The sequence below is a fragment of the Aulonocara sp. 'chitande type north' Nkhata Bay genome, linkage group LG20 (assembly GCF_057382095.1).
Source record: "Aulonocara sp. 'chitande type north' Nkhata Bay isolate Kocher_YH1m ecotype deep benthic linkage group LG20, A_spYH_male_GT1.1, whole genome shotgun sequence".
Classification (NCBI taxonomy): Eukaryota; Metazoa; Chordata; class Actinopteri; order Cichliformes; family Cichlidae; genus Aulonocara; species Aulonocara sp. 'chitande type north' Nkhata Bay.
In genome coordinates, this window is record NC_141363.1 from 2,476,092 (window position 1) to 2,495,100 (window position 19,009).

Genomic DNA, 19,009 nt, shown 5'->3' on the forward strand with positions numbered 1-19,009 from the left:
CTTTTTGGCGCCTATGCTATCTAATGAGATTGCTTCATGCATGTGAGTCCAAACCACTGCAGACTCACTTCCCTCATAGTTATAAGATGTTTTTCTTCTTTTCTGTAGCCATCTCTTTAAAATAAAAAAAGGTTCTGAATGAAGTTAAATAAAACCAAACCTGGGGTCAATGCCTTCTCTCTTTCTTGTTTTCTGTCATGCACTTTTGCATTGTACACTTGCAAACTGCACTGCACTTTGAAATTAAAGGACATTAAAAAAAAAAAAAAGAAGTCGCCTAAAGAAGAAGCCAATGTGAACAAACGGCACTCCTTCAAACCGGCCCTGCAGCCATAGGTGAGTCCAACATTTGCCTCATTCCTCCTCCGTGCTGTGTGCCAGTCAGTGGTCCAGTAATAGATGTGTTTATCAATTCAGCGGTGGAGGCAGCGAGGAATAAAGAGGGGAGCAGATGTTTGCAGCTGCAGACCAGATTACGGGGTGGAGTGGATGGTGGGGTGAGCATGCAGGAGTTTGTGTGCGCGGGGAGTTTGGAGAGGGTTACAGGGGGGTTAAAGCGGGCCCGGGTGGTGGCAGGAGAGGTAGGGTGGGGAGTTATGACTTAAGGGAGCCTTTCCTCTGAAGTGTCTGCCAGCGTGCACCCCAGCAAACACAATCACAAGTCTCGTTGGTTCTGCTAGCTGAACTAATGAGGGCCTGCACGTTGAGGGCAGGGGCTTTGATGTTCTGGGTAGCTGGCTCCTTGTGTTTTCTCTCCCGCTCTCCTCTGCCTGTCCCACATCAAAAATGAAAGGGGAGTTGAGAAGCAGATGTTTCGAGGCATATATTTATACAGAGTACACTTTATTCACCCCGTTCGCCACACTCGATTTGTCCTTTGCTTGTGCATCTCTGCCGTATGTGCAGCAAAATCTATCTCGCTATCTTCATATCCAACTAAACACACTAAATCGCCTTATTTATACATATAATCATGCTGTCAGTCAAAGTGGGTAACTTTTATCTCTCCTTACTTCCTCTCTCTCTGCCTGCCTCTCTTTAATTTCAGCCCAGTCTGGATGTCATTACTGCAGGGGGGGTGGGGGCAGTCAATGTGTTGCTATGTATGTGTCTCTGTCTGCAATGATGAAGGGGAGAATGGGGAAAGGGGCGAAGTAAGTAAGAGAAACAGAGCGAGAGAGAGAAAGCAATCCCAGGCTGTCCACCAACCTCTGTCTCACACATGGTTAGAAACAGTGACAGGAAATTCCCTTTCGCAGCAGCTCCAGGGTGAAATGATAAAGGAATGAAGAAATCCAAACCAGAAATCCAAGCCCTTATCATTCCATACCTCTTCGCTGTCTTCTTTTTTTTTTTTTGCTCCTTCTCTAAATACCAAAAAAGATCAAGTGCTCAATTCAGCCACTGGCGCTGTCATTCCTTCGGAGTTCAGGGATATTTACCAAAGTCCATGCAAACAGGACTTAATTGGCATTAAATCCTATGTGGCAAAAAAAAAGCTTTTCCCAGCAGGCCAAGCATGGAGACGGTTTGGATTATCTAAGATATCGAGGAATGCTGCTATCATAAATCGAGTCAAGTGGCGACAGGAGCATTTTGCTAAATCTACAGTTCATTTGTGCGCAACAACATGCATGTTTTTGATTGAGCGTCGGGTGCCAGCGTTCCTACATGTCTTGGTACGTAAACCAACCCATGCAAGCATTTATGTGCATGTGTTTATATTTGTGTAGTCTGTCTCCCAGGTAACAGGGATACAGCGTCCCCAAAGCACGTGGTTCAACAAGTCCCTTCCTTGGCTATGAACTCTGGACAGATGATCCCCTTAGATGCTCGCACAGCAAAGACTGGTATAATCACCCCCATTCTCTGCTCTCTTGATGCTTCTCTCCAGTAATAAAAGTCATACTTTAAGGAAACAATATCCTGCAGCCATAAAAAGTCCTTCTCTCAGCATGAAGTGGCCATAAAAAAGGCTCTCACCTCCCAAATCTGTAGTGCACAGAGCCTACCCCCCATTTACACAGCAACAGACGCACACTCTTCAGCGTCATTTCAGGACTAAAGTAGGTCCATCTCTCACTTTGACATGTAGTACATGTGGGAAGAATCTAAGGAGTGCTCAGACTGATGAAATGGACAAAAGCAAGCACGAAATATCAAGAGCCCAGTCACAATTTCATAGGAAAGTGACACAAATCACAGTACAGTCATACCCAAGAGACAGCATTTTTGCTGCCACAATAATGATACAGAGTCATAAAAAACATGACCACTAGCAACCATACTCATGAAGTGATTACTATTGTTACCATTATATAAATATATAAATCTGAATCATTAGTCGTACAATCTAGAGATTTGTTGCTTCCAGTTTCCCATCTTGAGTTTTACAAGTGTACAAGCTTGGACGAGCATCTGAAAGTCCTGCATGTGAGAAAGCGCTGTGTCAAATTCATTCGCCCTTCCAAAAAAAATTTGTCTTCTTTGATCAGTAAAGAGAGATTGTGAGACAAGTTCCCAAATTAGTACTTTTCAGAGTCACACACGAGTATTATTTTGGTACAAATGGAGAAAGAAAATGAGACTGTTCTGTCTGCACACTGCTTCACCGTGCTGACCACATGGCCACCATCAATCTGTCATTCACTGAAAAAAGACAGGCTCTAGTACAATATTAATATTAATAATAATACATTTACAATTATAGACATACACATTCAAATAAACTGTTACTGTACAATAAGATGAGTCAGCTTGTAGACGCTGAAGCTCCTCTGCTGTTGCGTTTTCTTTCTTTCTTTTTCTTTGTGGGTCTCAAACGATGAAGTATGGGCCATTTTCATGGCTGAAAGGCCAGCGTCTAAACAGGCCATGGGAAGACAAATGACATGAGTCACCTCTTCAATCTCTGACTTGGCATTTTGAGAATAACAGCGTCTACAAAAAGAAAATAGATCCCAGATGATGGACTTAAAAAAAAGAGGGTGGGTGGGGGGTAAACAGGATCTCTGGGAGAGTTGCACAAGGAGCAAAAACAAAAGCTCGAACAACATGAGTGGGCGAAGGGACAGGCTCGCCATCTTGAGTCCTGGATGAGTAAAAGCCGCTCGAACTGAGGGGGGAACAGACTGACGTCTACTTGCACACGTTGACCCACTCTGTGTGACGACACTCCTCGCACAGCACGTAACAACACCAGTGAAATCTGCAATTGCAGCGCTCGCTGCGTGTCTGTTTGAGGATGTTGTGTCCACGGCCGCAGCACAGCGAGCTGCAGCTGTCTGTGCTGTAGCTAGTTTTGTTGCAGATTCGTCCGTGTGTTCCCGGAGAGTCTATGGACACGTCGTGCTCACAAAAGTCAGGAGACTTCTCAAAGTACACCAGCTCTCTGGACATGATTCGACGACGCCCTCCGCCGAGACCCCCTTGGGTTCCGCTGGCGCCGTTTTCTGTCCGAGGGTTGAAAACCCCATTATTCTTGTTCTGAGAGTTGACAAAAATGGCTGTCAGGAACTTTTCTTTGAGTATGGAGCCCACAAGACGGAACTCTGGAGACACATGCCAGCAGGTCTTAAACTGACAGCTCCCTGATGTGCCGTGACATTTGCATTTCCTTGTCATGTTGTCAGTCACTATCTGTGTAAAGAATAACACTGTAAGCAAACTCCAACAACAACCAAAATGATAATGAGTGCTGAAGGTCGGAGGGACAACAGCTGAAAAGCACAATATTCACCTGTCGTCCCACACGGTTGTTATGTATCCTCATGCGGGCGTGGATATCTCTTGGAGACCCCCGGGAGTCGAGCCAGTCCCTGGAAAAGCGATCCCCGAAACGGATGTCATGACTGCACCCCCCCCACTCCCAGGTGTCTTGCATAGAGCTTAGCTCATCCGGTAAGGGCTTGAGAAGGGCTGAGGGGTGGGCTGAGTGCAGGTTAGTGGGCAGGCTGCCACGATGACCATTCAGCTCTGAGGGTAATGACCGTGTTAAGTCGATGCCTGCCCCACCCTTCTGAAGCGTCTGCAGCTGCAGCTGTGTGAGTTTCAGCCGGATCTTGTCATCGTCCTGGCGACGCTTGGCCTCGCAGCCACACCCCCGCAACTTGCCCATGCTGCAAGCCGAGGCCACAGAGTGAGCCACGCCCGCTGCCAGCAAGGCCAGAGAGAAGGCACTCTCCCGAAAACCTAGGAGCAAGAAGAACACACTCAGAGAGGTTGAAACCATAAAGACTGCAGCTCTAAAAATGTCATTTACCTGTGTACAGCACAATCTGTATTCTCATACCTGCACTTTTCTACCATAAACCCCAGGATCACATACTGACTATCATTAGCCTGCCTCAGACTCTCACCCCTGTTGAGGATGGAGTTGTGGAGCGGCAGCTTGCCAAAGCCCTCCAGCGAGGAGCAGTTCCAGCGCTGGTCCCGGAGTTGGTGCTGGCATTCATGGATGGCCACTTGGATCCCCTGCAGAGCAGATGCTGTCACATCAGGGTTCCTCACACACATCCGCATCTGACGTTTACTGAGGCCTGCCAGCCTGAGGCACACAGAGTTAGGGGTTAGCACTGGATCTCCTGCCACCTTCAGGCTGAGGATATCATTACACAGCACCCTGCAGGGAGAGTGGGAGAAAGAGTGGGGAAGTGAGATGGTGTGTGTGTGTGTGGGGGGGGGGGGTCATCGGAGATGGTCAACAGTTCATTAGTCAAGCCCAGAGGAATATGAGGCAATGGGAGGGGGTTCAGTACACTTAAGAAAAATACAAACCCAATAAATAATTAAGAGAGATATGATATAATTCATTCTTTATGGGAAATACACCTACCAATAAAATGCGTCCAAAAGTATTTGCTGCACTGTTTCTGCTCCAGTGTCAGTTGGTTAAAGGAGGGAAAATATAATTCTAAACAGATTATCCAGCTGAGAAATATCAAAAACAGATTTAATGGCCAAATGCATCTTATAAAGAAATAACGAGACTGAAAGTGAAATCACTTTGGAATTATTTTGACTCGTTTAAAGCTAAACCACTCAATTAACACTGATTGCACTTTTTTTAAATTTAACTTTACACGAAACCAGACTTCGAAATACAATGACTAATAATTCGTTTTTAATGTTTTTGTTTTTTTTAAAAATAGCTAAATTATTCATTTGAATAGTAACCTATGCAAAGAACTTCCCGCAACTCTGCCGAATCTCGTGTAGCCACAGTCTGCAACTCTCCTGGCGCTCTCAAGTGCACTTACGTGATTGCAGGTGACATAAGTGCTGCTGCCAAAATCAGGAATTGGTCCCAACGGAGTTTGTTTGATAGCTCCATTTTGTTGTGCGTCTTTCGCGACGTGACATTAAAACACTGGTAGTGATGGTCCGCGTCGAATAAGAAAATCGAAAGGACGATGTCTGCAGTATTATCGATGCACCGCCAAACGACCGAGGAGTGAAGACGGAGAACAGAGGAGGTCGGAGGAGAGAATGAAGTGGAGGAGGAGGGGGGAGGAGGGGGGTGAAAGAAAGAGGGGAGGGGAGTAGATGCCTCTACAGGCGGCTGTTTGCAAAATATTGGCCAGGATGAGAATTGGATCACCAGTTGATACTTTAATTATTCGATAACGGGATCATTCACCCAAGCGTAAAATGACGTCTCCAACATTTTACGCACAAGCACTTTACAAGCATTGCGGGACAGCGATTTCGAATTAAGCAGGTATTTAGAAATACTGGATCCAATGATCATATTTATAAGGATTAAAAAAATACATATTTATATATGCATGTACTTGTTCCTACTCTCTTTTGGTGTGATGGGAGGAATAAGGTAATTTGGTCCTACATTTTGGGGGAGAACACAGAAATCCTCGATGAGATGAAATATGGAAACTCAAGGAAGATTTTGTTCATAAAGCGGTGAGTTATTTTAAATAATGAAGGGGGAGGGGAGAGCTGCTGGTTGCACTGTACGACAGGGAGGCAGCAGCAGGCAGGCGGCTCCGCTAACAGACCCTCCAACAATACTGTTTTTAAGTCTTGTGCTCCCCCTTCCTCCCACCTCCATCAGAGCGGCTGCGCCTCATTGTTGTGCTTGAAACAACTTCACATTGTCAATCTAAAGTCTTTATTTCAAAGCAACGAAAGAAAAAAATGGCTAGAGTAACAGACTGTTATTTACAATGTTGTGCAATTACGACCGCTGACAAAACGCTAATGACAAATTATTTTTAGGGATTCAAAAGAACTGACAGACTAAAACACCTTATTGGAGACAACATATCTATTAAAAATCTTTTCTATGGTCACTGTTGAGTAAGCTTATGTAGCAAGTTGCCCGGGCCTTCAGTGTGGACGTGAATCAATCCGTATATCGATCCAGGTTATCCGAAATTAAACATAACATTGCTGCTGGGAGCGAAAGGTGCTTGTGTGCTACTTTCATAAAATTAAGTTAAAACCCCCCTCGAACACGGTTCGCTTAGTGACACCAATTCATCTAATCTCCTTCCATTCCCTAAGCTGCAGCAATGAAAAGTGCATTAGCATTCTGCCTTGGTGTGTATATCTAAGTGGCTTAAAAAGTGATTTGAAGTTGATTTGTATATAAAAGGCCCCCTTTATCCGGATTGAAGCTCTAATCTGCTCGGTGTCGCATGACTGCTCCAGGAAACCCGTTTGAGCAAATTCATATAAGGCTCGGGTAAAAACGTAGGGTGGCTGTCATTAAAGCCTTTTTTCTCTCTTTTTTTAAAGCCTACTTCCTTTTACTGTCATCTGAGGGAGAGACAGAGAGGTGCGGAGGAAGGGGGAGAGATTACTCAACCTACAACCTCTGCAATGACTAATGTGGAATATGCAAATTAGCAGATAAATGTCACAAAATGAACCAATATGGAGAAGTTTGGGGACATTTAAGCTTGCTCCTAGTCTGGGGTTTGATGGAGATGCCGCAAAGTGGCTCAAGCTGTGATTACACTGGGTTACATTGCGTCGAGGGAGGTCTGCAAGCCAGATGTTTGGACTGGTTTTTATCCTTAGTCGTCCCCCTCTTTTCCTGGTTCATCATACATCAAACTTCTGATTGGAGGCCATATTTCATGTCTTCCGTGTTTGAAAAATATTTAAGTAGCCCAGCAGGCAGTGTGAGTTATAGGACAATTACGAGCTTATTATTGCTTCTGCAGGCATTCACGTTTCGCTGTGCGTGTGCGCGTTCGCTCTTATATGATAAAGACGGCTGATAACACGTTTTATTGAGAGGAAAGTAACCTTAAGGGATAACATTCACTTTTAAAAATACATATATATCATTTACATGTAATAATGAATAAACTCGATCTGTAGGAGTTTAAGTGTGAAAAAAAGAACATGTGCAGAAATGGCCTTAGTCACTGCACATTTTAAGAGCGCATTTGGAGAGAGGAGGAGATGCGGTTAGGGAGTAGGCTAATCCAACCACCGGGTAAAAAGGGCAGTTTCAGATGGCTCATATTGCGCTGTAACTATACTGTACCGTGACACCAGCTTTGAGCAGCGGCGAAGCACCAAAGCGGGCGCACCCACAGCATCTGTACCAACTCATCACTGCTCCAGGGCTCCGGGGGAACTTCTCTCAGCAAGACTGGATGCGGAGGCTAGCTGCGCGGTCACTGAAAGGGGAAGAAAATACTTTTAGCCGTACACGTTTACAGGGAATCGATTCTGTGATGACCGTGAGATTCCACAATATGCGTAACACCGTGGACTGCCCTGCTTTTCTCTCCCTCTCTCTCCCTTCCTTTCTTTTTTCTGCTCAGTTGTTTCCTTATTCATTGTGCGTCCTATGAAGAGCATTAACTATCCCTCCCTCCAATCCTATTGAAAAGGCTCCGAAAAAAAAAACAGGGAGATGAGAGCAGCAAATCCCTTTTTTATTCCCCTCGTAGCGCTCAATAAGAGAAGAATGTGTTGCCTATCAGTCACCGAGGGGATCAAGTCTTCGGAACTGTCCCACGCGTTCAATGCGCCGTGCAAAGCATCACTGAGAGAGACAGAGTGAAGAGGACTGCAGCAGCAGCAGCAGCAGTAGCATCCTGCCCGGACACCTCACAGCACAGCAACCTGTCTCCACTCAAGAGCCATTTAAGTTAATTAGGACTTCCTTCTCTCACCTTTCAAGTCCTCTCCTCGGATTGTGGCGTGGTGAGTATATCCAACCTGCTCATTTTCAAAACTCAGAACTCAAAACTAAGATAAAAGTGACACAGTATGTTTGCATGTTTGGAACAAGAAACAAAAGGTGTTGTATTTTCTTGTTTTTTTTTTTGTTTATTTATATATATATATATATATATATATATATATATATATATATATATATATATATATATATATATATATATATATATATATCACCAAATAATGACATTCTCCTCCTCATTTTTGAACTGAAGCCACGATGAGGAGTCTGGCGCTGCTGTTAGGGGTGAAAGCCGCTTGCATCCTCTTGGTGTCTTCGCTCTCGGGCACAGGGGCAGTCAACAACAGCGGCCGGTGGTGGTGAGTTGAGCAGATACTGATGATGCACTAATCGCGTTATGCCACTGGAAAACCTCATCCGCAAAGTTAAGTGCCAGCTTATAGGAGCCCTCTGGAAAACAGGGCGTTTTATTGAGTTGCCACATTTCGTGCAGCTTGATCGAAATAATGTGTTAGTTTTGGAGCCGCTCGCAGCTTCTGTTTGAAAAAAAGAAAAAGAAAAAAAGGGCAACCATATAGGATTGATGCTTAATGCTTCCAGGTTGCTCTACGTGAGCGAAACAGCCCCAAAAAACATTTAGGGTGTTTTTTTTCCAGTCTTTAATTTATTGTGCCTGCAGTGAAATTAACCACAGCACACAGTTTAACAATAAAATAATTACATAATAATTACAGCATTTTTATTTGCGGTTGATTTAATTCCCTCTCTCTCGCTTTCTCTCTGGCTCCTTTTTTGGATACTGCGGTTTGAACACGAGACAAGATTTTTCAGTCCAGTGTGGAATAAATTGAATATGGATTTAGAGGGGTTCTTTTTATTTGTTTTTTGTTTCTTGTTTTCCGGGGACACGTTGATCTAATACTGGATATAGTTAAGCGATCATAAACTTTGCGGCAACGGTACAGAATTTAGATTTTTAAAACCAAAATAAAACCGGATCTATAGCTTCGCACATTTTCTTGTTTTTAACAAAAAACTGTGGGTCAGGGGTTTGTTGAGGTAACGATTCAACAAATGGTTTTTGCGGTTTTATTAGATGGACAAGGTTTTCGCACAGTGGCAGTGCGCTTTCAAGCATTTGAAAGATCAGCTGGCATCCAAAAGACGCCTAGAAAGCACACACACACACACACACACACACACACACACACACACACACACACACACACACACACACACACACACACACACACACACACACACCGGTGACTTTGGGAATTAAGAAAATATTCAGAAGATGAGATTATTATTTAAGTTCCCAGGCCTCTCACCGCACCACTGTCTGGGTCAAACCTCTAACAGGCCCAGGCTCGCCCGCTTTTCCGGATGATAATGCTGAACAGCAAAACGCCGCCAATACACGACACATGAATGAAAAATGTTGACACATAAACCACAGAAAATACCAAATAAAGTGGAAAATTACACAGCCTGTGTGCTGAAACGCCAAAAGTGTTCTAAAACCAGCGAAATGGGTGCATTTAAACCCCGTTCAGTGATCCAAGATTTGGATAAAGCTGAAGACGCACAGGTGCCACGTTTGGGCACAAATATGGACACGACACTTAAAAAAAAGAAAGAAAGAAAAAGCAACATCTCTCTCTCTCTCTATGCTATAGTAATAAATAATTACAGTTATTTGTTTCTATATGCTGTGGATGGATGACAGCATTTTTATAGCTTTTTAAATATTTGGCACAGAGGGGTGTTTAAAGGCCTACGTCTTAATGACATTTTGACAGAATGGACATATTTTTAGCTGAAGTTGCACCTTAAATCACATTTGGAGGAACCTTGTATGCTTATCTTTAATGTGATTTAACATATATGTAGGGAATCTTAACTGCCAAGCTAATAACATTAATTTGATACTACACAGATAAGAAATCTGTCAATTATTGTAATCCTTTATTATTATTATTATTATTATTATTATTAGTATTATTATTATTATTATTATTATTATAACATAATGGATCCTGAGTATTTAGCAGACAAATGTGCTTACATATTCTAATTGTGAAACTGACAAGTAATCGCAGCCAGTCCAAGTTTTTATGAAGACATAAAAATAGCTTCATGTTATCTGCCAAGAGTGAAATATACACTGTTAGTCAGAGACAAAGTGTCTTCTCATGATCTTGGAACTGAATGTGAGACTCTGTTTATTACTTTAGCACATAATGAAAACTGTAATTTCAAAGGAGCAACACTCATTGGATGCCAAGAGCCATCAGTTAATGAGTTTAGAGGGTCACCTATAGAGCTTCATGCATGAACTGCCAGCTCCTTGACTCTGAATTCCCTTGTCCTTATGTTGCGCCAGGGGTATTGTCAATGTGGCTTCCTCGTCCAACCTCCTCACCAATTCCAAGAACGTGCAGTTGGTCCTGGACCCAAGCCTGGCCCTTCTGAGCCGTCGCCAGCGCCGGCTGATTCGGCAGAATCCTGGCATCTTGCATGCCATCGCCGCTGGACTGCACACTGCCATAAAGGAGTGCAAGTGGCAGTTCCGCAACCGCCGCTGGAACTGCCCGACCACCCACAGTCCAGCAGTTTTTGGCAAAATTGTCAATCGTGGTGAGCCCCTCTTGTCTTTCTCACCAGGAAATATTTGGACAATTTTGGACAGGATGTAACAGAATCGCTTGTACGCATTTGAAAGGCTTTGTCTGTAAATGATTTCCAGTTTTGGGCAAAAAAGAAAAAAAAAAGGCAAATATAAAGTCCAAAACGCTGGATATGGTTCTGATGGGAAGTTTTTGTGTTGTTTCTTCAGGTTGCCGAGAGACCGCATTTGTATTTGCCATTACCAGCGCAGGAGTGACCCACGCTGTGGCTCGTTCCTGCTCAGAGGGGGCCATTGAGACGTGCACATGCGATTATCGCCGCCGAGGTCCTGGAGGACCAGACTGGCACTGGGGGGGCTGCAGTGACAATGTGGATTTTGGCCGGATGTTCAGCCGTGAGTTTGTGGACTCCAGTGAGAGGGGCAGAGATCTGCGCTACCTCACGAACCTGCACAATAACGAAGCCGGCAGGATGGTAAGACTTGCTTTACTCGTCTACTAAGACTGTTTGTCCGAGTTCTACTTGAAATGAATGTATTAATGAGTGAGATATCATGAGTAATCTTTAGTCTTCCTTTCTCAGACTGTGTCATCAGAGATGCGTCAGGAATGCAAGTGCCATGGCATGTCTGGCTCCTGCACAGTGCGCACCTGCTGGATGCGCCTGCCCAGCTTCCGCACAGTGGGAGACTTTCTTAAGGACCGGTTTGATGGCGCATCCAGAGTTGTTTATGCCAACAAGGGCAGCAACCGTGCCTCTCACCGAGCCGATCCACGCCATCTAGAGCCTGAAAACCCAGCTCACAAACCCCCTTCGTCTATGGATCTTGTCTATTATGAGAAATCACCCAACTTCTGCTCCTACAATGGCAAAACTGGCACTCTGGGAACATCGGGGAGAACGTGCAACAGCTCTTCTCCGGGCCTGGATGGCTGTGAGCTGCTATGCTGCGGACGTGGGTTTAAGTCCCGGACTGAGAGCGTGACTGAACGCTGCCACTGCACATTCCACTGGTGCTGTCATGTCAGTTGTCTGAACTGCACCAGTACAAGGACGTTACATCAGTGTCTATGATCAAATATGGGCACCTAGGCACACATGTGCTTTAAGATGTTAGGCTGAAGCTGGAAAAGGTTCAAGGCGGGTAAACTAATACAGGGAAATTCTGGCACAAAAATTCAATCAGTGTTTTTAAACTTAGGAGAAAGGGAAAGCACAAGTATGTGAACAGGGTATAGAAGGAGTGTATGTCTTACTCTTTATTACTTAACCTTAAGTAAATTAACACTACAACGATACTTGTAGAATGGGAATTGTCCCTCAAGTGTTTACATGCTAGATAAATAGGAGTAAATGGACAAAAGGATGTGGTGGAGAATTGATCGTTGTAACCAGGTACCACTAGGGCCTTGTTTCTCCCCAACAAAGGGCAGAAACTGGACACAATGTTTCACAGATGTTTCTGTGGCCACAGAGCCACAAACATATGCTCTCATAAACTGGCGAGGACCTCTAACAAGAGGAAGCTTATTTAAAAAAAAGAAAAAAAAGAAATCTGTGTTTTGTTTTCTCTTGCTGAAGTTTGGCGTCCCTCCCATGAAACTGGCTGAAGTTTATCTCCCTGGATGGGATATCTGTTCCATGCTTGTGTACTTAGGAATTGTATGCAACCCAACCACTTCTAGTTTCCCTGCCACATTTGCCCATTTTGTTTAGATTTCTCCAGATCTGAATTCACCTCAGCCACATGTACCACTCCAGCTTGCAACAGGATGGTCCTTATTGTACATGACTAGGAGCAGGGAGCACAGAAACCAAGTGAGTGAATCTTACTGAGGCAATGTAATTTGAATGTATTATCAATACACTGAATATCACGACGTGATTTAAGCAAATCTGAGGGATCAATAATGAAAATATCATAAAACACTAATAAAACAATGAATAGAAATGTGACCAATATACAAATTTCCCACAAATGCATGCAGGAAGGATTAAAATATTGCAGGTTAAAGTAGGCAAATGGTGCGTTGTTGGGGTTTTTTTTTTTCAAGGTAGGTTGAATGAAAATATTTTAAAGAATACAGACTGAAAAAGAAACAAACTGTGTATCAGCTAAGAGGACCAAAATCTGTAAATATTAAAATATCTGATTATATTTATAAAGATGTCACTTGTATGTTTTCTAAATGATTTATGTGCCTGTCAGTGGCTGGAGAATATGCTATCAGTAGAGTCAGGTCAGAGGATGTTTTCATCGTTTGGCTCTTTCTATGTAGGTGTAACGTAGCGGGTTAAAAAAAAATACTCTTGATAAAAAAAGACTGTTATCACTTCTTTGCTTTTTTTCTGTAAAAAAAACACTCATGTTTGGTCATGCACTGAATATTTCCCTTTTTTTTTACTAGTGTAAATATATAAAATATTTATTTCTGAGGATTTTTATACTGTTCTAGAGAGTAAGAGAATACTTTTTTTTTTAGATTTTAATCAAAAGACTTAGGTTCCAGTTGGTTTTGTACTGTACGATAGAACAATAAAGTCTATATTTTCAATTAAGCTGCCCTTGTGAATGTGTCAACATTACAGCCATTATGTGTGTTGTGTTTGCTGTATTCGAGAGTGTTTTGACTATGGACCGAGCCAACATATAAGCCTGTCCCTGGGTGTCCTTTGCTTAATCCTATTACCACCACCAAAGCAGCCTCTTTCTCCAGCTCCACAAAACATCCCTGCATCTGTGCGACCAACCACAGAGACAGACTGTTTATCTGCCCACATACCTTATTTTATACAGTATATGAGTTGCTTCATTTGCTTAAGGCCTGAAAGAAATATGAAAAACTTCAACACCTGGCAGTGTAGCTAACCACAGGAGTTTGGAAAGCGTGACACTTCTCAGTTCACCACAGAGAAGGAGCAATCAGGGTCATCCAGAAAGGGCAGAGTGGAGGAAAAGCAGTAACATGCAGGGACAAGAGTGCTTCTGAATTAGCATCGTATTACAGTGTAGATTTAACAGGGGTTCGTGGGCTTGTGGTATAAAATTAGAGAAAACATTATAAAAAATAAGAAGAGAATGGCTACAATATTACTTATCTGGAAGAACAGATCAGAGTGAACTGAAGTAAAAGCAAAGCAAATTCAGAAGTAAAGTGAGGAAATGTCTATAAATACAAAAAAACAACAAAAAACTAAGTGATTAGAAAAAATGTTGTTGACCTATACATAAGTAAAGCTCTGTCTTCTATCACTGGAAAACAGGGGTTAACACACCAGAACATGATATGGCTTACTGTGTAATAACTGACAAACTGAGAGAAAAGTCAGGAGCTGACGGAGTGAAAACACACGCAAAACGAGGCAAATCTGGCTGGAAAGAGAAATAATCAGCAATCATGGGCAGACAGAAACAATAGAAAGTAAAAGTGGTTGATTTTTTTTTTTTTTTCAGAGTTCAAATCCCAGGCATGAGAGTGAGGTGGGAGAGTTGGTGGAGAGTGAAGTGGAGGGGGCGCTGCCTGTGGGAGTGCTAAGGAGTCAGTGATAATTAGCTCAATTAGTGACAAAGGCAGTGTAATAAATACCGACTTAGTGTCTGGGTCCCTGCTGGCCTCTCCCTGCGCAGCCTGCGATGTGGCTCTAGCCTGACGGACAATTCATTAAACTGACAAAATACCCCACCGTCCAGGCGTGACGCAGCGAGTTAGCCCCCTACAGGCCCAGCTCATTGTTCTAATTGTCTGGCCTGGAGTCACTTTGTGGCCGCCTCCTCTTTCACCCACCCCGCCTTCACACTCTGCCTTCAGAAAACCCATGGAGTTAATGCCACTACCTTACTCTGCAAGTAGGTGATCGGCAGGTTGGAAAAAAAACAGTAAGAGTTCCTTGGGGTGGGGCTGCTGGGAGGGGGGGGCGGTGGGTAGGCAGTGGGATTAGCGAATGGAGGTTGCCTGGGAGTGCTGGGAGCAGCACTGATCGGAATGTAGGAGAGATGAGTCCAGAAGCTCGGATGTGGGACAAAGCGAGAGTTAATAAGGAAAGATTGAAGGGGCTGGCGACAATGGGCTGCCACCCGAGTCGAGATGAAATTGCTTCCGAGGATTATTGGGAGAGGGTGTGAGCGTTGTAGGGTTTTTGTGTGAGTATGAGTTTAGTTGGGTATTTGTGTGTTTGTGCTTCAGTGTGTGTGCAGGGGTAGGGGGAGCGCTGGATTGATGGCTGCCCCTCTGGTTGGGGAGCAGGGGACCAAGGAAGGCTAACCGGCTGTTCCCACAGTCTGTTCTGCTGTAGCCACCTTTGACACACGGAGCTGTCAGGCGGCAAGCAGGCAGCTATGGTGTATGGTATGGTGAGAGGGGCACAAACAAAAACAACAGCTCCACTACACAAAAGTCACTGGCTCTATGGAAGGCCAGTGGAGAAGCGCAGACTTGGAGGAGGGAAGGAGGACAGGAATGTGTGACAGGGAGGATTAAAAAAGAAAAAAAAAGAAATAGAGATGGTACAAAATTGTACGCTTGAGTCCCATTTTGGTTTTGGTTCCTGCCAGCTACTGTTTTGCCAATATCTGGAGATAATAATACCGCGCTGACATCCAGTCGCAGCCTGCTCATAAGTGAGATACGTGGTGCATCGAAACGTTAGTTCCTTTACACTTTGTTCCCGTGGCTTGCTCATGGTTACTTTTCACGTCGCTGTAAATTCGCTTTCTATTTTTATGAAGAAAAAAAAAATCTCTGGGTAGTATCATAACAGGCCACAGCAGCCTAAAGGGTGAAGGTTAATGGGGCAATTTTGCTAATTATGTAACTCGACAACGAGAATTAAAAAGCCACGCTGCCTGCAACTGACCTGACAGCCACGAGAACACGTGCACAAATCCAGCAAGCAGGTCACATGCAAGAAACATGGCATACTGAAGGCACAGCAGCTTCACATTAAAATTCCTGCTACAGCTAGGAAAAATGTTTGGCCTGTTGGGTGGAGTTGGCTGTTAATTCGAAGGCAGCATGATAAATAATTGGGGTGGGCCACGGCACTGAATGAAAGGCTGTTTACAGTGCTTGTGATTGACAGTGTGGTGTGGCATGAGTCTGGCACGCAGTAGTGATTTGATTTCTGTGCTCGCTCCATGTCTCATTGTAATCCTAGCATTCAATTATGGGTCAATTTGAAATTAATTTGGGGCATTGTTATTATAGGAACACCCATATCAAGCTTGTGTAATAATCCGAAGAATTGAGTTTGGTGCCATTAGGTGACCACAGGGGTATTATGTAACAAGATGTGCAATTACAGCTTCGTCACTCGGATATTAAATAAAGAACTCAGACTTGCAGAAAACTACCAAGTGGATTAATAGCGGTCAGTGTAGTGGCTCAAATTTACTCAGATTCAATTCAGGATTCTAGGAAGTGCTAAAAAAAAGAGCATGCGTGTGCGCATGTGTTAAGTTTGTGCACACAGTCGAGCCAGTGTGTGCGCGTGTGTGGGTGTGTGGATGGCAGCTGGGAGGCAGACACGGTCCAGGAGAAGAATCATCCCCTAGCAACTGACCTTTTCGCCAGATGGCAGCTCCGGAGTAACAGCCACCCAGCATCACAATGGCCGTGGCCTCCTAACATCTCCATCACTTCATCATCTTCTGGCCTTCCACAACCTGTCACACAGGAGAGGAGGGAAGGTTAGATTCACCCCAGCAGATATACAAGCTCGAGCGTCCTGTTTGTGCGTCTCCTCTCGCTTCAGTTCCAGAAAGTTCCAAAACATCGCTTTGAGCCTGCGTTCGCTTGTTCCCATGTTTCTGGGGTGTGCGGTGGGCCAGTGGAAGGCATGAGAAGAGGACTGATTTAGGAGAGACACAGCGAACGCTCACTGCTGTCCGCAAACTTTCAGACACTCTCAAACCACTGTTTTCCGTTGTTGGGTTTTGTGCACAAAGTGAATCAGGGTGGGAATGTGGACAGACCACTCGACCATGGTGAGCAATCAGTATGATGTCTGTGGTCAGGCTCAGTGCCCCTATGGAGTGAGCTGGAGAACTAGCCCTGCAGTTAAGGTGGGAGGGATATAACTGTGCAGCATGTATATATATATATATATATATTTATATACACACACACATATATGTGTGTGTGTATATAAAAGTGTATTGGGGTCTGTGTGTGTTTAATAGGCCAGCACTCTTCACACATGTATAAAAATGTTTTCAATTGCAGCCTCCTGCATGTGAACACACATGAATGAATGTGCTTGGGGTGATAATATATTTTGAGCTATCAACACGCTCACACGCATACGCACACTGCAGGGCCTCTGGATTGTCTTGGCTTGATGGCTTTTTCTCTGCTGGCCCATTTTTTGTTGATATTAAATTCTTTGCTAAACCTCAAAACTCCTGAGACGAAAACCTCACCACCATGGAACATCACCTCTAACTAAACACCAAAGTGTCCCTAAGTTCATCTAAACCACTGACGTCCAGCTTTAGGTACCATTTGAAATGCACAGGCAATGATTCTGTGAGAACCATTATGGAACAAGAAAAAGTAAAACTCTCTCGTTACACATCTGTGAATGGTTAACCTGGCAAAGCCAGATATGTGACAACAAACAGATAAAGTGCCATGTCAGACCGTGTCCCACTGAAATTAAGCGTTTCAGATGGAAAACTGTGCGTCAGAGCGCGACTTTAAACCGCGCCGTACTCCAGGGGAGACAATATGCTAGCAAACACTGTAAGAGCTCCCGTAAACAGAGCCGTAATGATAGGGAAAGACTTTGGGAAAGGACAACCAACAGTAGAATATGTTTACAGACATCTGACAATGTACGGGTACAGCGCAGCAGCATTTCAGCTCTGAGATCCACATGAAACATGAGCACAAACTGTGGTGGAATCCATGTGACACAACATGAGCCTGTGCATAATTTCACCTGTCAGCATGGATGAAGCACACATTCGGTTAAATCAAACAGACAAGCCAGTGATAAACTTCACCGAGACGTGTCTGGCTACGCTGAACGTTAACACTTCTCCTCATCCGAACGTATCTTCGCGAAACTGTCCGCTGCTGGATTTCTTTTACTTGCCTAAGTGCGAGATCAAGGAAATCTGAGTGACCACAGCACGGATGGAGTAATTTACTGCTCTTCACTTAACCAGATGAGTCAGCTTGTTTTATTGTCTGCAGGCCATTGTCTGAGGCCCAGCATGGCCTCATTTGAATCAATAAACAACACTGAGACATTTTTGACGGCATGTGCTAATTATCTCTGTTCTAGTAATACTCGTGGGGACAAAAAGAAGAAGTGCCCTGCTTTTGGTTTTAATTCCGAGCTGTGTTTTACAGCGACAGTGGGCGAGCGCTCCAGCACTGACACAGCAGCAGAGGAATGTTTATTTGCTGCAGTTAGGAGCTGGGTGGCTTGCAGGAACTATGACACATTCCTGTGTCACCGGCTATCCCGCTCACAGACACACGTTGACATTCACACATTGGTGCCCCATGTGTTCATTCACAGCTTCATACAGAGACATAGACACACACAGCTATTCCTTGCCATTGTGTTTTACCCACGTCAACAAAACGTGGCACCTCTGGGTTCTTAAAGCGTGCCCAATCTGCATGCTCATTCACTTACTACTTAGTATGACATGCCTTACTAGGCCTAACACTTCCCCTGTGTGTAACAGAATGCATGTGTGGCAGTCGTACAGTGACTTGAAGATGAATTATTCACAGCTTACTTCAGCGCTACAGGGGACCGCTGCCCACAAAGTCTGCTAGCGTGCACGTGTTTGTGTTACGTGTATGTGTGCACTTTTGGTGTTTGTGTGGCTGGCTGAGCGCACCTCTCCATCTTTCCCTCTGCAGTCCTATCCATTATCCCCAGCATCTGGCAGCCAAAGCCTGTAAAGAAGACATTTCTCTTGGCAAGTGTTTTTTAAAGGCAGTGACACAGGGGACAGCCAACCACAGGAGCCACACATCTTCCAATCTACATTCATACTGAGAACTGCTTGCATAAGAGAACCGCCCCAGTCTCCTTCTCTTGCTCACTCGAAACAAACGCGCACACACACACACACACACACACACACACACACACACACACATTCTCTCATCGTGTCACACTTAAAACACACACAAGATACTACTCCCACCCGCTTCTGTCTCTCTGCAATATATT

General features: G+C 44.2%; 3 protein-coding genes across 9 annotated transcripts in view; 1 reads left to right on the forward strand and 2 right to left on the reverse strand.

The window, feature by feature from the left end:
- Positions 1-19,009, reverse strand: part of wnt10b (wingless-type MMTV integration site family, member 10b) — a 22,143-nt gene continuing 3,134 nt past the window's right edge. For 2 of the 6 annotated variants that reach the window (XM_086276318.1, XM_086276320.1), the window contains exons 2-6: positions 18,672-18,729; positions 16,373-16,475; positions 4,359-4,621; positions 3,740-4,191; positions 1-3,639 (exon numbers count right to left, since the gene is read on the reverse strand). In XM_086276318.1, the coding sequence (XP_086132444.1) occupies positions 3,139-3,639; positions 3,740-4,191; positions 4,359-4,621; positions 16,373-16,446 (1,290 nt within the window). In that variant the 5' untranslated portion in view covers positions 16,447-16,475; positions 18,672-18,729 and the 3' untranslated portion in view covers positions 1-3,138. Of the gene's footprint in view, positions 3,640-3,739; positions 4,192-4,358; positions 4,622-5,258; positions 5,432-7,516; positions 8,226-16,372; positions 16,478-18,671; positions 18,730-19,009 lie in introns of those variants that run through there. The other 4 variants (XM_086276322.1, XM_086276323.1, XM_086276321.1 and 1 more) reach the window with 4 other exon arrangements.
- wnt1 (wingless-type MMTV integration site family, member 1) lies at positions 6,975-13,372 on the forward strand. The gene is made up of 5 exons (XM_086276324.1): positions 6,975-8,184; positions 8,436-8,541; positions 10,569-10,822; positions 11,022-11,287; positions 11,396-13,372. Exons 2-5 carry the CDS (start codon positions 8,441-8,443, stop codon positions 11,885-11,887), a joined length of 1,113 nt encoding a protein of 370 aa, XP_086132450.1. The 5' UTR covers positions 6,975-8,184; positions 8,436-8,440; the 3' UTR covers positions 11,888-13,372.
- The window catches only part of ikzf4 (IKAROS family zinc finger 4), a 22,586-nt gene continuing 19,968 nt past the window's right edge, over positions 16,392-19,009 (reverse strand). The window contains exons 9-10 of one of the 2 annotated variants that reach the window (XR_015126551.1): positions 18,672-18,729; positions 16,443-16,475 (exon numbers count right to left, since the gene is read on the reverse strand). The gene's annotated coding sequence lies outside the window, so the exon portion shown is untranslated. Of the gene's footprint in view, positions 16,476-18,671; positions 18,730-19,009 lie in introns of both variants that reach the window. The other variant, XM_086276308.1, reaches the window with a different exon arrangement.

Excerpts from the sequence above, each read along its gene's own strand:
- wnt1 (XM_086276324.1), top strand. The coding sequence starts at position 8,441 with ATGAGGAGTCTGGCGCTGCTGTTAGGGGTGAAAGCCGCTTGCATCCTC. Across the intron at positions 10,823-11,021 it reads TGGCAAAATTGTCAATCGTG|GTTGCCGAGAGACCGCATTT; the intron begins GTGAGCCCCTCT and ends TTGTTTCTTCAG. Across the intron at positions 11,288-11,395 it reads ATAACGAAGCCGGCAGGATG|ACTGTGTCATCAGAGATGCG; the intron begins GTAAGACTTGCT and ends TTCCTTTCTCAG.